The sequence below is a fragment of the Jaculus jaculus genome, chromosome X (genome assembly GCF_020740685.1).
Source record: "Jaculus jaculus isolate mJacJac1 chromosome X, mJacJac1.mat.Y.cur, whole genome shotgun sequence".
NCBI classification, from domain to species: domain Eukaryota; kingdom Metazoa; phylum Chordata; class Mammalia; order Rodentia; family Dipodidae; genus Jaculus; species Jaculus jaculus.
Genome location: NC_059125.1, coordinates 81,225,402 through 81,241,962, shown reverse-complemented (window position 1 = coordinate 81,241,962; position 16,561 = coordinate 81,225,402). Strand labels below are relative to the sequence as shown.

At 42.1% G+C, this 16,561-nt stretch overlaps 1 protein-coding gene across 1 annotated transcript; it reads left to right on the top strand.

The window, feature by feature from the left end:
• Positions 1-246: 246 nt before the first annotated feature.
• Positions 247-1,221, top strand: LOC101594300 (melanoma-associated antigen 10-like). The gene has a single exon (XM_004666755.2). The coding sequence runs from the start codon at positions 247-249 to the stop codon at positions 1,219-1,221; it is 975 nt and encodes a 324-aa protein (XP_004666812.2).
• Positions 1,222-16,561: the final 15,340 nt, after the last annotated feature.

The following is a 16,561-nucleotide window of genomic DNA, read 5'->3' as shown; positions in this document are numbered from 1 at the left end:
CAGGATACTTGACCCAGCTATACCCTGAGACTATTCACTTGCTCCCTCAGGCTCTCAAGGTCAGGATTGACATGAAGACAGGAGCTTTGTGGTCATATAAAACACCAATGTACAACATGTAATACACCTCTGTGACAGCTCTCAAAGGAGAGTCTGTCTGCAATCTACTCAATTTTTTTTTTTCTTTTTATAGGTCTCTGGGTCAACCTTGCTGTGATCTGCCTTGTGTCCCAGACTTGAGTCAACATGTCTAGACCTCAGAATTCCACCTCCTCACATGTTGAGGAAGATCTTCATTCCCAAAATGAGATACAGGTTGCCTTAGGTGGGCAGGAGGCTATACAGGATGATGATACCACATCTGATTCTACCTTGTCTTTGTCATCCTACTCTTCTTCCTTTGCAATCTCCTCTGTCTGTAGTGTGGGTCCCAGTGTCTCAGTGGAGGGAATTGGTGCTACTGGGACCTCAAATCAGAGTCCTCCCAGTGGTGGATTATCCTCCAATTTCATGGTCTCCAGGCCAGGCAACCAGTCTGTTCAAGGGGAGATGCAAACAGTCAATTCACAGGCACCTCCACTTGTTGCTCCCTGCATCTGCATTCAGATAGATATAAAAGTAAATGAGTTAGTGCATTTCCTGCTGTACAAGTATAGAATTAGGGAGGTGATCACCAAAGATGAAATGCTGTATAAGGTCATTAGAAAATTTTATGAGTACTACACTCTAATTTTCTATACTGCATCTCAATATTTGATGATAACCTTTGGCACTGAGGTCAAGGAAGTAGACTACAATGCTCACTCCTATTGTCTGGTCCCTGCCCTGGGTCTCACATATGATGGAATGCTGAGTGACATGCAGGGCATACCTAAGACAGGGCTGCTGATATTAGTCCTGAGCATAATCTACAAGAAGGGTCATAGTGCCACTCAGGTGGTGGTCCAGAGTACACTGAAATCTGCTGGGTTGTTTGGTGATAGCTATCGTATACTATACCCAAATGCTTGGAAACTAATTACTGAAGATTTTGTGCAAGAAGGGTACCTCTTGTACCGTCAGGTGCCCCACACTTTTCCTGACCAGTTTGAGTTCCTGTGGGGTCCAAGGGCCCATGATGAAATCAACCCCTTAACATTCATGATATTTTCCATGTTTATGAGCAGGGCTATACAAAAATTATACCCATGTAATCATCTGAGGCTCTGGGCATTGATCTAGACAAAGCATAGGTTTCACTTTCTGTAGAAGATGCTACTCTGGTCATGCACACTCCAAGTCCAAGCATCTAGCAAAGTTAATGGCAGACTGTGATTGAAGTCTTGGAGGGTGAGGGTGTAGCTGGTAGGAGTGCACAATCAAATATCATTTTATTACTCCTATGTTTGCTAGAACAGGGGATTTATTTTCTTTGAGTTCTAAACCATGAGTTTTTACCAAAGGTTTCCGTTCTTAAGCTTAAAACATGCCTCTTTCTTGAAATGACTTCTGTTTTTCCTTAGGAAAAAAGTTTTGCACCTTTGTCAATCAAATTTGTCACAAAATACCATACCATTGGTATTGGAAATGCTTTGAAAATGTAAATGTACTTAATTGTGAAATAAACAGAATAAAGTTATTTTTATTCCATTATTTCCTTTAGTGTTTCATTCTGAAACCTCAAAAGTCATACACTGGATCATGGGAAGTTTTTAACTAGAATTCTACAGAGTATAGATGCTATTTCTGCACTGTTCTTTCTGCAAAAAATTGAGCACAAGCTCTTTGCAAGGGCTTGAGTTAGCATGCCTCCTGATAATACTTGGGAATTGAAATGGATCTTGATATTTAAACAAACAGAACTAAATTAATTTTATTCCTTTATTTTTTTAGACTCAATTTGAAACATTAGAAGACATTAACTGGGGTATGGTGAACTTTGTAAAGTGAATACTGTACAGTAGAATGGCATTTCTGCCCTGTTCTGAAAAACATTGAGCATATGCTTTATGCATGGGCGTGTGTTCATATTTCAATACTAGAAGAAATAGGCAAATCTTCATTTTACTACATACTTGAACAGTGAAGGCCATTGACAAAACACTTACTTGCCCAGCAGAGATAAATGTTAAGACCTTATTGCTGAAGACACCATAGGCTGCTATCACAGGGCATCAATAGATCACACTGAACTGACCAAAGAAGATAGCTCACTGCTGGCTAAACCTCATAATGCATGATAAACATGAGCAAGACAGCTTTTTATAAGCAGTCAGACAGGGACATTGGCCCAAATTGAACAAGGAATTGCCATCTGGCCTTCTCTGGCAGGAGTAGGAATCCAGGTGTGATCTAGTCTCTTCAAACATAGCTGTAAGCATAAGTTCCTGTTGGGAACTTCTTGCTTCTTCCTCAGCTCAGAACACCTAAGATGCTTATCTGCTTCTTGGCTCCTCCTGAGTCAGCTCCTTGAGTTCACGACTCTATCAAGTGTCTGTCTCCTAACACAAGAATCTGAAACAAGGCTCACCCTAATTGGATGTCTGATCCTTATAAAGGAATTTAACTATGTGTGTAAGCCCTTTCTTCTTCAAGAGGTTTCACCTCACCTTTCTCTCTTAACAACCTGTCTGGGAAGGGGAGCACTTCCTTATGCCTGCGTTTTTTTCCTGCTGGCCTCCAACTTTTGTCTTTTTTTTTTATTTTCAAGGTAGGGTCTCACTCTAGCCTAGGCTGACCTGGAATTCACTATGGAGTCTCAGGGTGGCCTCAGGGACACCTGAATCAAACCACCTCAGCGATGCATTCTAGTTTTCCTATCACTCAGAAAGCCATAGGAGCCTCTTGGTTCTGTGAACTTCTGAAAATGGCTGCTATGCAGAGACACTCTAAGGAGGAGCAAGGAGATCATTACTGCATTTGGACTACATTTGTCTCCAATCTGACCACAATGTTACAATTGTATTACTTATGGGTTCTCTACCTGGAATGTTACTTCTCTTATCCAAATTCAGTTATCATCATACTTATTCTGAAAGTGCACATCCCTCTAAATTCCAGAAATAGCACAGAATGTATCTACATGCCCAATGTACCAGGATGGGTCAGTGTGGAGAGGGTCTCAGTGGGGCAGCTAAGTAAGTTTTGTGAGACGTTCAGTTGGGAAAGAGGCTATGATGTTGTGAACTTGGACGTTACATGAAGGAGACATACAGTATCCTGTCAGCTCAGGGGGAGACTTGGCTGTCATCAGAGAAAGTGCATGTTCACTTCAGTCTATGTGGTGTCAGAGAGACATGAGTCTAGATCTGAGGAATGTTGGCACAGGTTTCCAGTGGCAAGGTGTGGGAAGCCGTGCTGGCTTTGTCAGGCTTTGCCACGTCAGCTTGCTTACTGCTTTTGTATCCTAATCGTCTGCGCATGAGCATATGACGTTATCCTAATATGGCTGCTCACCTATTCCGATTGGGTGATGCAAAGTTGTCCGATGAGACTTAAGCCAATCAGATGATGCTGCACATCCACATGATTATGAGTATATAAGCTTGGCGCTCCGTAGGGTCGGGGTCCTTCTCTCTTTCAGATTGGAGCTCCCAATAAAGTGTGCTTGAGAAGAATCCTGTTGTTGTCGTTCTTCCTGCTGGCAGGACGGGCGCAACAGCAAGGTACAAGAGCCCTGAGTGAAAAGCACAAACACCCCTAATGCTATGTATGTGAATGCTGCTGTCAGTCCACTTGGGTTATGGCCACAAAGTGGACTGGACATTCTGCCTCTAGATTACTACTTTGGGCCTGACTGAGGGCAAAGGGGTAGTGACATTCTAGGAAGGATATACAAATCAAATCAGGACTTGTATAGAATAGTAAAGAATACTTTGAAAACAAGAGGGTCACTAACCTCTTTGGGAAACCCATCCAGTTTTAATTTTATTTTTAAATGAAATTTTATTTTTTTTAAAGTTTACACTCTCATATTCCCTTTCCACCATCCCTCATTCCACTGTGTGCCCTCCCTAGGAGACTTATTGGAGTTCATTGTGAGGTCATGAAGGTTTAAGTAAGTCTTTGCCTGGGGGGCCATGCCTTAAGATAATCTTACCAATCATGTAACTCTCAAAGTCTTTCAGCCGGACATGGTTGTGCATGCTTTTAATCCCAGCACTCAGGAGGCAGAGGTAGGAGGATCACCATGAGTTCAAGGCCACCCTGAAACTATATAGTGAATTCCAGGTTAGCCTGGGCTGGAGTGAGACTCTATCTTGGAAAACCATAAACCAAACCAAAACAAAACAAAACAAAATACCTTTCAGCACCTTCTTCTGCAATGTTCTCTGAGCCTAGGTGGGCATGTTAGAAGTCTGATTTAGTGTCAATTTCTCTCTGACCTCTGGACTACTGCTTGAATGAGTTTTGATTGACCATTACATATTGATCTCTCCCCATAGCTGGTTGTCAGGCTAATAGAGAGAGCAGTACTACTGTCACCACGTCCTCTGCAGTGCCTCCTGGTCTCCAGAAGATGTGGTAGAGGTGACACGTCTCATAATAGGCTGTTGGATACCATTTCTTGTCATTTTGATGAATCTTGGATCTCCCCAGTCATCTCTGCCATCAGATTCTCCAACAAAGGGTGAGAGCAGTTTGGATTAAAGTATGTAGGTATAGTTCGGAGAGATGTTTTGGTGTATGTACTCACTCTTCTTAGCCATAGGGACAGTGGATATTTCTTTCTGGAGAGCATGACATTCCTGTCCATGATATTCTGGCCTGGTTTCTAGTACCAGGTATGAGTTCTCTTCCACTGAGAAGGCCTCATGTCCAATTGAAGATCATTTTGTTATCTGCATAGGCTATGTTCCACAGTTTTGTACATTATGGCCATCTGGTTGATTTTGTATTTTGCAGTATATCCTCCTTTTTCACACTGTTGGTGAACATTATTCCCCAGCAAATTGTACAACACTTCCTAGTGGTATGAGGTCTAGCCAGGAGGGAACTGGTTTCCCTCTCAGTTCCAGTATGGTCTTCTGATGTCCTGTGACTGCACCCTGTGGTATTTTCAGCAATAGGGTCTTATTTTTTTAGCTCTGGCAGGTAACCAAATCATTTAGCAATGGACTGAGTTGTTTCAGGGACCTCTTGCAGCTTCCTGACCAACAACTCACTGTTGTTGGTAACCTAATTCTTGGATTTATCATCAAGATCCCATGGATTGAGTATTATGTTTTCTTTACATTCTACAGGGTACTTCTGTCTGGGTCATGCTCCCTCCTGCTTATTGGGGGTTATATCATGTAGAATGCTATTCAGCAGGAAGAATTCTGTAGTACCAATTACTGTAGTCATTAGTTTTGTGTAAACACTTTCTACTCTCTTCATGCCCTCTAGTTATACTTCTGACCTTTGATTTCTTTTCGTCCCTTCCTTCCTTCCTTTCATTCTTTTGTCTTTACTTCTTTATTTCTTTTATGTCTCTCAACTTGCCCAGGTTTCTGGATATGTTGCATCCTCACTATTGTCTCCTCTCTCAGGAATGTGAGGCTGTGTGTACAAGGAGTCATCAAATAGCAGAAGGATCCAGGAGTGATTAACAGAAGGAGGTGAACAGAATCTTAAATTCACCTTACAGAGGGCTATTTTTTTAATTAATTTATTTATTTATTTGAGAGCGACAGACACGGAGAGAAAGACAGATAGAGGGAGAGAGAGAGAATGGGCACGCCAGGGCTTCCAGCCTCTGCAAACGAACTCCAGACGTGTGAGCCCCCTTGTGCATCTGGCTAACGTGGGACCTGGGGAACCGAGCCTCGAACCGGGGTCCTTAGGCTTCACAGGCAAGCTCTTAACCGCTAAGCCATCTCTCCAGCCCACAGAGGGCTAATTTTGCAGGAGTTACAAAACCCACAAACAAGAGATCTCACAGGTCCTTCTTTCTGTAATTTTCAGCTCTGAGGATCATAGGCAGGGTGATTGCACATAGTATGCTCTCATTTCAAGTACTGGCTGGGATTGTGAGTTGTCAGAATTTTAAGACTTTGATCTTGATATTAATTAAGTTTAACAGAAATAATTAGGTTTTGGGTACAGGTAAAATGTCAGAAAGGGTTGTCAGATGAGTAAAATGGTAGATTGAGGGGACAACCATCACTTAGATGATCCCACATAATTGGAGACCTTATACAGAGGTACAAGTATGTGTCACATGCCTTCTGATGGCAAATGATGCCAGTTTCAATTAGGGAGGAGGATGAGGAAATTGACATGAGTAGTTGATCTCAGTTAGCAGACACAAGTAATCAGCATTTAGAATGATACAAGGTATGGTAACCAAAGTCCAGAGAAAAGACAAGGGACAAAAAAGAATCTGGCCTGGACCACCTAGCAAACCCAAACTACAAGGTATGGCTGTCAGTCTGAACCTTCTGTATTTTATGTAGGTTCTGGGAACCAGAGGTCTTTGAAAGGTAGAACCCTGAATTAGATCATCAAAGTATGGTTCACAGGTGTATCAGTACACAAGATGAGTATGAATGGAGTCCCATGACACACAAAGGGGAATCCCAGGTCCTCCCTGTCCCTATTGCTATGGGAAATCTATGAACACTAATCGGATTCACTCTCCTCACATATTCTTCCATAATTCTTACAGAAATTTAGCTTTGGGTTAAGGATGGTGACCTCATGTAATCCCAAGGATCCTTCTTGACCTTCACATTTATCAGGGTGAATTTGCAGTGTTCTCGTTACATGGAATGAACTGAATGGAGCCTCCTGTATCCATGTCCCCTGGACAAGTGTAAGGCAGATGTGGGGCTCCCTCACCACATGTACATGTAACAAGCATTTGAGAGACTTCTCATAGGAGTGGCTGTCTGTATCTACTTACACTCTCTTTTCCAGTAGGTCTTGGGTCAGCATCACCTGATCATCTGATGTCTAAGACTAGAGTTAACTTGGCTTCACTGCAGCAGCATAGACCATTCATGACAGTGTTTTGTATGATCTTCAGTCCCAAAGTGAGACACAGGTTCTTGTAGATATGCAAGAGGCCATAGAAGATGATCATTGCTCATCCTCTTCTACATGATCCTCATTCTACCCATCCTCTTCCTCTTCCTCTTCCGTCTATCTTCAAAGCACCAGGAACTCTGAGGTGGAATTTGCTGCATCTGGGACATCAAGTCCTTCTCAGAGACATAAAGGTGTTTGTTTTTCCTCCAGTTCCATAGTCTTTCTTTTTTTAATATTTTATTTTTATTTACATGTTTGACAGTAAAAGAGGGAGATAAAGAATAGGTGCACCAGGGCTTCAAGCCACCGCAGTCAGACTCCAGATGCATGTGCTACCTTGTGCATCTGGCTCACGTGGATCCTGGGAAAATGAACTGAGGTCCTTTGGCTTTTCAGACAAACATCTTAACTTCTAAGCCATCTCTATCCTTATTTTCTTTATAATCTCAATCTGAAACATTAATTGTTATTTACTGTGGGATTTAGCTACCTTAGTAAAGTGAAAATTACTGTGCAGCAAATGGAACATCTGCCCCAATCCATGAATCTTCTTTGAACATATGCTCTTTGTAAGGCCCTGTGGTAGCAGAGGGGCACTTTGAGAAGCATCCTGTTCCTTATCTGTAGAAGGTGTGGTGATGTGAAGACCTTGCTGTGTCCTCCTCAGTAAGTAGAACAATGAGGAGGTGAGCTTCTTTGGAACAGAATGCATGTGTCTCTGCACTAAGTATAGGTTTTGGGAAATTACAATTCTTTCTATTCTATGAGAGTTGAGGGTAATGAAGGACCTTTGGGACTGGAAGCTGAATTTCAAAAGCCATGACTGACTTAGGGTTGAGAGTAGAATGTAGTTCTTTGAGCAACTCCTGGTTATGAATCAAGGAATTTAATATAGGGGCAAAATGAAAGGTCGGGTTGAATACAGAGGGTGATCTGTGAAATTTATCCCATCATCTATCAGGAGTTCCTGAGAGTAAGGGTGAGGATAAGGAGAGTCCATAACAGGGATCCCTGGCATGGTGGCCTTCTGCTTGGCTGGGAAATGCAGAGCCAAGTCTTATAAGGATATTACATTTGAGGTGTCTTCAGTATAATCTAGCCAATTGTGGACAGGCACTTTTTGGGAGTTATCTATACAGTGAAGGGAGGTAGTGGTTTGGATGGAAACTCTACAGGCATACAAGGAAGAAGCTGGTCCTCCACTCGTATATTCTAGGAGCTTTCCTGGTGGAGAGATTTCTGCATACCCAGATAATGTCATATGTCCTCTCAGAGGGAGGCATTACTTTCACCATGATCTTTTATTTCATGTCTCAGAACATAACCCAATTCTGAATGTGTGTGGAGTGCAGGGTTTTCAATCTTCTAAGACCCAGCCTCACTTGATTCTGAACAAGGCTTTTCTTAGCATAGTATAATTTCTGTCATGTGTCAAGTCTGAGAATCACAGGAAGTTACACTACTAAAGACTAGGTCCAGTCACATATTTACCTTGGGCAGAGATCATCTCTTGGTGGCATCAGTGGTGCCAAGAACTCCATGAAAGAAGAGCCCCCTCCCCCCTCCCCTCCTTAAAGGACTATTAATATACCAGAGCATGTGAATCTGGTCCAGATGATTGCGGATTCTATGAATAAAGACAGTGAAGAAAATATCCATCTGCAAGGGAAACAGATACACAAAATTGAGAAACTAGTCTGAAAATCAGGCCTCAACATGGAGGTTGTGGTCATGAGAATGGCTTCTGTGGGAAAGAAATGGGACTAGACAACATTCTATTTTGACCTAACAATGAAAATTTCTGGAAAGAAGAGCTCTACTGGGAAATACCTCTATCTAAATTCAAGCTGTCAGCACAAGGTATTAGAACCTCCATAGGTATGATCTGTGGAGGTACAAGCTCACAGTCTCAGACCCAAATTATTACAGATCTTTCTCATGAACCGGTTTTCTAGACATGAATTCTCAGTCATATTCATGTGAACCCTGTCCCCGGCCATAGGTAGCACAGTCTAGTACCTTTTTGCCTCCTGGCCAGGCCTCAAGAACCAGAATGAATGCAGCCATGGCATGGAATGAAGAGGGCCATGGGGAAAATGTGGTTTCCTGCTGATGTGATATTTTGACAATGTTTAGATAGTGGAAGCACCAGGTCAGAGCTCTGTTGGTGAACTGAGATTTGGGGTGAAGCTTTTGATATTCCTTCTTGTGGGGAAACAGTATGACCTTTAATTTTAGACTGGGGATGCAATAGAACCAGCATCAGGGCTAGACTCTGAGTGCTGAGATAGGAGTTGGTGGCTTCTATTTGGTAATGTGGGAGTTGAAGAATTGTGTGGTAATGAACTATGAGAATTAACTATGGGAAAGAGCTATGGGAATACTTATTATGGGCCTTACAAATAACTTTTCTGAAAATATTTTTGTGGGATGCTTTTTTTGTTAAAGTCCCGCCTTATTACTTTCCCTAAAGTTAATCATACAACCATGTAACCAGCCTTCTTAGAACAATGTAAATGGGTCTCCTCTGCCTTACGTTGCTTTTGTCCTGAACAGCATGGATGACCAGTTTTGACCCAGAATATTTAGAGATGCTGAAAATAACACAAGCTGTAGTCTTTGACTTCTTCAGTAATCTCAATCTACTAAGGAGCCAGAACTATGTGTGAGAACATGAGATATACTAACTACCATTGAAAACAATGGACACCAAAAGGAAATTACTGGGCTGGTGAGATGGCATAACAGTTAAGGCCTAAGGACTCAATGCTCAACTCTCCAGGTTTGACATAAGCTAGGTACACAAAGCAACACAAAGGTCTCACATGCATACAAGGGGAAGCACATTTCCAGAGTTAGATTGTAGTGGCTGAGTCACTGGAATATTTTTTCTCTCTTTTTCTCATGAAAAGGTCAGTGTTTTGGGCTTGACTCAAGAAAATAAAGCAGTAAATTATCCACAGAAAGGTTGGATGCAACACATAGGATTAGAATTGTGTGTGGTGGTGGTAGGGGGGCATTGAATCAGTGATGTTCACTGGTCCTTCATTTAAATCCCATCATTTGAAGAAATGATTAAGGCATTCTTTAAAGTCAAAGTTCCTTGCTCATTCCTCATGTTTTCCTGTTTTAGTTGTTTTTATTAAAGAAAAAAAAAAAAAAACACCAATTGGTGCCTGTTAGCAGAAGCACCAGCCACAGGCATGTTAGAAGAAGCAGCAGCAGCAGCCAAAGCAGTGGCTTCATTCTTGTTTAAATGAACTCAAGAGTTAGTTTTCTTCCCTAACAAGCAGTGTGACCACTCTTCATAAATGAGTCCAAGAGTCATTGTTTATAATCACAGTGCAGTGCCTCTGTCTGGCAAATGTGGGATTCTGGCAAAAGATGGGGAAGTGCTTTAGGAGAAACAGGGCAGGGTTGTGAGTAGTGACTTTGGAGTTGAGGAATTTTTTTCTAACCTGAGTGGGCAGTTATTTTAAATTATTAGGACATATGTTGGGGCATACCTTTGAATCCTGCCATAAAAAGGTGGTGGGGTTGCAAAGCATTGCAATGACCCTCAGGATCCTCAAATAAAGTTGGAATACTTTGCAGAAGTAGAAAGGCAGTGCTCTGAGTGCTTACATCAAAGTTGGTAGACGATAACTGAGGGGTGATGTAAACTATGTTTAGTTCACTAATGAAAACAAAGGAAGGAGTTTGGGCAGAAGTACCATGAGGGAGTGAATTATGCAGCAACCCAAAGGCACAAGTTATCACACAAAAATTCCAGTTCCAGTGGTGGGATACATCAATTAATCATTGATAAGGAAGGCCATTATGCCCCACCCCTCTCCAAAATTCTGGATATTGCCAATGCTCTTGTTTGCCTATCAGAAGTGGGTTATATGACCCTGTGTCTGAACACACCACATTGAATTAAAGTAGAGTGAAAAATCAAAGCTGGAAGTTAACTGGGAGCCTCCTCCCACCACCTACACCTAGTTCTCATAGTGTTGGAATCTCTGCAGCCTGTTGGGATAGAAAGCATCATGAATTTCAACCAGCAGGGGACCCTGCAAACTACCCAACTTACTTTACAGGCAAAAAGTGTATCCACCTGTGTATCAGTGGCATATCTTTTTTATGGACTTAACCACCTGGTTTCTGATTGTATTCGAGGCCTGCTCTCTGTGAGGCATGTTATGGGCAAAATACCAGATCTATGAATACTGGTTTGACAGTTGACCTGGGTGGCTGAGGTCAAAATCATGCCAGAGCTGTTCTTTGAGAGGTGATGTATGGTGTTGGAGTCAATCTTTGATTACTGCTAAGATGTAGGATGAAACTACTTCAAGACCAGGGTAAGACTGTGCTTATTGATGTATAGCTGGTATGCAAAGGGGGAGGGGGTCATGACTAATAGTGTGGGATTGTGAGAGTTGTGGTAAGAGTTAGGAGGGGAAGTTTGATCCTTAATAAGGCAGAGATAGACTGTGGATTAAGAAAGCTGGACTATGATGAGTGATCAGGGAGGAATTGTGGGCAGGACTTATAACTTTAAGTACTATTAGAGCATATGTGTTTAAATTTTTTCTACCCTACTCTGCACTTCAGGCAGTAGTATTAAGTGACCTTATCTATTAGTCTTTCTGCCTGGTACTCTTCTGTGCCTGAAGTATGTTTTTTTTTTTTTTTTTTCCCTCCCTTGTTTTCATACCTGAGTGCTGGAATCACCTGCTAGACAAGAGGTGAATTTGCAAAGGTGTTTCTCATGGCTAGATGACCTGCTTTTCATAGGTAATGCAAGTTTAAATAAGTTATTTAAAAATATATTTTATTTGTTTGCCAGAGGGAGAGAGAGATAGAGATAGAGATAGAAAGAGAGAGAGAGAGGGAGGGACGGAGAGAATGGGTGTGCCAGGGCCTCCAGGCTTTGCAGACAAACTGCAGATGCATGTGCCCCCTTTTGCCTCTGGCTTATGTGGGTCCTGGAGAGTCGAACTGGGATCCTTTGGCTTTGCAGGCAAATGCTTTAACTGTGTTGATATAAAATATGAGAAGGCTTCATTTCCCATACTTCCACATGAGCATCCAGGGACTGATGCTACTGGCATTATATTGTGAGGCTCCTGGATCTTAGCTGCATCAGATAGTGATGCAGCACCCCTGTAGCATCATGATACCAAATAAGGGGCCTCTTTTTGGTGCCATAATACTACAGAGGTGCAGCATCACTGTCTCCTGCCTCTATTTCTGGAGTGGGGCCTCTGTATTCACCCTCAGGAATCAACTTGATTCAAAGTCCAAGTTGTGTCTACTAAGATCCAAGAGCCTCACAACATGTAATGAACCCCTATACCTACTGAGTGGTGATGTCTTCAGGGGGCCATTTCAGAGTTTCCCAATTTTGGAGCATCAGGTTACTTTGGATTCAAGATTAAGGAGGTGGGAGGGGCTCATCTGAGCCACACTTCACCTACCCAGGTCCCGGTAATTGAGTAGTAAATCCATTGATGACACTATATCAATCAGGGGCTGAAATATGGGAGTGAGGTACTTACTATCTAGGCTTCTGTATCAACATCTGGGTACTTGTATGTAGAAGCATGTTGAGAAGTCCTTGTATCTCAGAGAAGCACACTTGTATTCTGAGGCAAAGTGAGAGTTGATGGTGGATTGAAGGAGGTCCATTGCATATAAAGGCTCCCAGATGATGATACAACATCCTTGTGTCAACAGGCTTGGTCTCCATAGAACTGTTTTCAGATCTGGATCTATGAGGGCCATACAAATTTCTGTCACCATGATACTTGTGGAAAATAGATACAGTTTTGACATTACTATGAATCACAGGGACATTGGCTTCATAATGAGTGTGATAGAGGAAGGTGGACAACTTCAGGCCAATTCAAGGTAGAGGAACCTTAAATAATTACACTGAAACTCAATATTGCCCATATGCTAAAATGAAGTCATCGTCACCTTCCTCATATGAGTCATTTTCAGAAGTTCCCAGAACCAGGGTTGCAGAGTGTCTTTTAAAGTTATAGGACAAAGAGAGAAGGGATTGCAGAAGCTACTCATATTGATGATCCCAAATTATAAAACTTGAGGAGGTTTGAAGCTGGCTGAACCCACTTCTTGGTGTAATTCCAAAATTTGTGTCTGGAAACTGTTTGTATAGGGACTATTCATAAATGTTCCTGGACCTAGAGGGCCAGGTAGCATTCTCAGTCAAATTATATGTAGGAAGTTGGTCAGGAAAGCTATCCCAGACATATAGACCGCAATGATCCACTTATAATATTATCAACAGTGCTGCATTAAGTGAGATGAGGCAGTCTTGTCACAATAATTCAATAATTTCCTTGCAGCCTCTGTTGCTATTGACTGTTCATCACAGACATGTTTTATAGGTTCCTGATATCAAAATTGTGACTCCTGACTTGTGTTACCAACACAGAGAGAAATATGAGATTTGGTACAAAGAGTACTTCCTCAGAAGAATGAACTTTCAGATCCCTTGGGGACTCCAGGTGACTGGTAGGATGGATCCACAAAACAGTAGAGAACCTGAGAAGAGTAATTATGAGTACTTGTAGAAACTCCAAGATAACTGAGAATTACTGTGCATGCTAACCTTGGTAATGCATACCCAGGATTTTCTTGGTGAGCTTCTTCCTTATTTTTTTCTTCCTCCTCAGGAAAATGAGGTTGTGCAATACAGGGCAGCAGATTGATCCAGGCCTGGTTACCAGTGAGAGGTGTGTTGAATCTGCCAGCAGTCATAGGGATGAAACATGGATAGGATTAAATGTGTGAAGGAAGCCCATATCCCATGTATCTTACTCTGAATTCAAGATAGTGTCCTGACTTGGGTGGTGTCAGTGTTTTAAGGCCCTTGGGTCTTTGTATGATGTTCATTTAAGAGGTCTCACCTCAAAGGCAGATAACAGAAATGGAATGGCGATGAATAGGCCTCAGTAGACTTAGGGAGTACTTAGGACTATAACAATGATTCAAAGTCATTTTGTAATTTGTGGATAGCTCATACATAGGGAATCCTATAATCTGCTCTTCCCTCTTGAGTGATGCCAATTGCTTTGGTGTATGAGAGACTTAATGTGTGTGGATGACCTAGGTTAACAGGCCTAGAGTGATGATGGTAAATTGGGAGCAGCTGGGTGAGGCTGCTGAACAGTGGTTACTGGTTTGGGGCTTCTTAAGATGAGGTGAGCATGGCATGGACTTAAGTTTCAGGCCAAGATGGATGAGCTCATATGATGACTCTAGGCTGTAGAGGACATATGAGCAGACCGATGATATGCAGGTTAAGAGTAGAGCTTGGGAGAGGTGAAGTCAGTTGGGTATAGTCACAGGACTTGGTAGATAGACTCATATTTTTGAAGGTAGAGTTTCATAAGAAGCAGAATGGGGCTCATAGTGATGTAAGAGTTATGGGCAGGGCTGTGAGTGCTGACATACATTGTCAGTGTGCCATGACTATCAGGACATGGCTGTGAGTCCCCAGAGACTGTACATGGGTGTGAAATTTCCATACTTGTCTACTTGTGTCAGGGCTGATAAATAGCAGTGTGGTAAGGTTAGTGTTGGGTTGTAAGATGTAAAGGGTGAAGAAAGCTCATGAGAATACAGAGTGGGCAAGGAAAATCTGTTAGTCACAAAACAAGGCAGGTCTGCAGAAGTGCATGGCAGAGCTGTGAGTCTAAGGAGGGACATTTGGAGTGGGGCTTCAGGAAGACAAGCAGAGAAGGGCTATGAGGGCTGACATAGAAGTGCAGGCAGTGCTCTGTGCTCCTCCACAGCTGGGTACAACTCTGTGAAGTGATATGTGCAACTTGAACAGTGCATGTAGAGATTGAGCTTTAGATGCTCAGACAGTGGTAAATGGTAAAGGAAGGCATGGTACCATAGGAAACCTATCCTAATTCTAAGGATGCACTCCTAGGAGCTCACCACAGGACAGTCAGATTTCAAGAAGGTCTGCACCCTTTCTTAATGTGCAGAAAGCCTAGGGCAAGGGTTAATCCCACCAAAATGCCTGCCTTTTTCTAGGCCTCATTGTTATTTGATATCCTGGGCAGACCCTCATGATAAGGCCACTTCCCAAGGGAGGAGAAAAATCCCCTCATGTCCTGCTGCTCTCAAGATAAACATTGTCTCACATACAGTCATGATGTTCAATAAGCTTGATTTTTATTTCTTCCAAGTTGAAGTTATGGGTCCCAAATTTCTTCATCAGTATTGGGATTGACTCTTTTCTGCCCATTTCCAGACTACTGGGCATTGTGTTGGGTCCCTGTCTCTGAAATACTGCTATTAAAATGTGTTCTTCCTCCAGATCTCCAGGGCTAATTCCTGAAGTCAGTCTTCAGGTGTTGCTCTTCATGATGCTCCCTAAGCCCCAAGGTTCACTTGGTTCTCTTCTGAGTTTCTCCAGCCAGTTCCCACCACACAAGTTCAATTTTTATATAGTAAATCCCCACTGAACATCTACCTACTGCCCAGGTTGTCCCTGTCAAGCATTCTTGTTTTAGTTCCTAATTCCATATGTTAAGTGCAATTCTCTCCACCCTAAGGTATAACATGGGTCAGGATCCTTCTGTATCTTAGACTCTCTGGCCACTAGTCAGCAGTTTCCCTTCCTTAGGGAAAACTTCCATTGAGTTCATATTGTTCTTTCCCTGTGTGTTGGTTTATTTTGTCAATTTGACAATATCTTAAATCATTTGAAAGGATCCACTGGGCATGACTGTGAATGATTATCTACATCAGCTTAGCTTCTTGGAATGCCTAAGAGGAATTATCTTGATTAAGCATCAGTTTGATCTGATGAATTGATTAGGTAGGAAAAACATCTAATTATGGGAGGCATTCATTCCAAGGGCTGTAGTTCTGAATGGATATAATGAAAACCAGCTAAGCACAAGCACTCCTGCTCTTCATATACAGAAGGAAGAAGCTGACCACCAAGGAGGAATTGCTGGACAGCATCATTAGAAATTATCAGGAGTATTACCCTCTGATCTTATCTGTAGCATCTCATTGCATGTTGATGATTTTTGGCATTGAGGTGAAGGAAGTAGACCCTTATGGCCACTAATATTTTCATGTCCTTGCCTTGGATCTCACACAAGATGGGATCCTGAGTGACTTTCAGAAAATACTTAAGACAGGCCTCCTGATTATGGTATTTGCATAATCATCATGGAAGATGGAAAGTTCTGCCATTAAGGCAGTGATCATGAGGGTATTGAATAATGTAGAGATGTTTGCTAATAAGTATAGTTTCCTGTTTGGATCCCCATCACCACAGATATGGTACAGGAAGGGAACTGGGAGGTGTTCTAGAATGATCCTGTTCACTATGAGTCCTTGTATAGGCATAAACAAAGTCTAAAACCAGACCATTGTAATTATTGATAATTTTGACAATATCAAGAGTACTCATCTCAGATTTGACCCATGTAGAAACTTTAGTATTTGAGAGTTGAGGAAAGATGTGCCTAGGTCTCCCCTACCACAGCAGATAATACTCCTGCCATGAACCATACAAGTTATAGTCCAC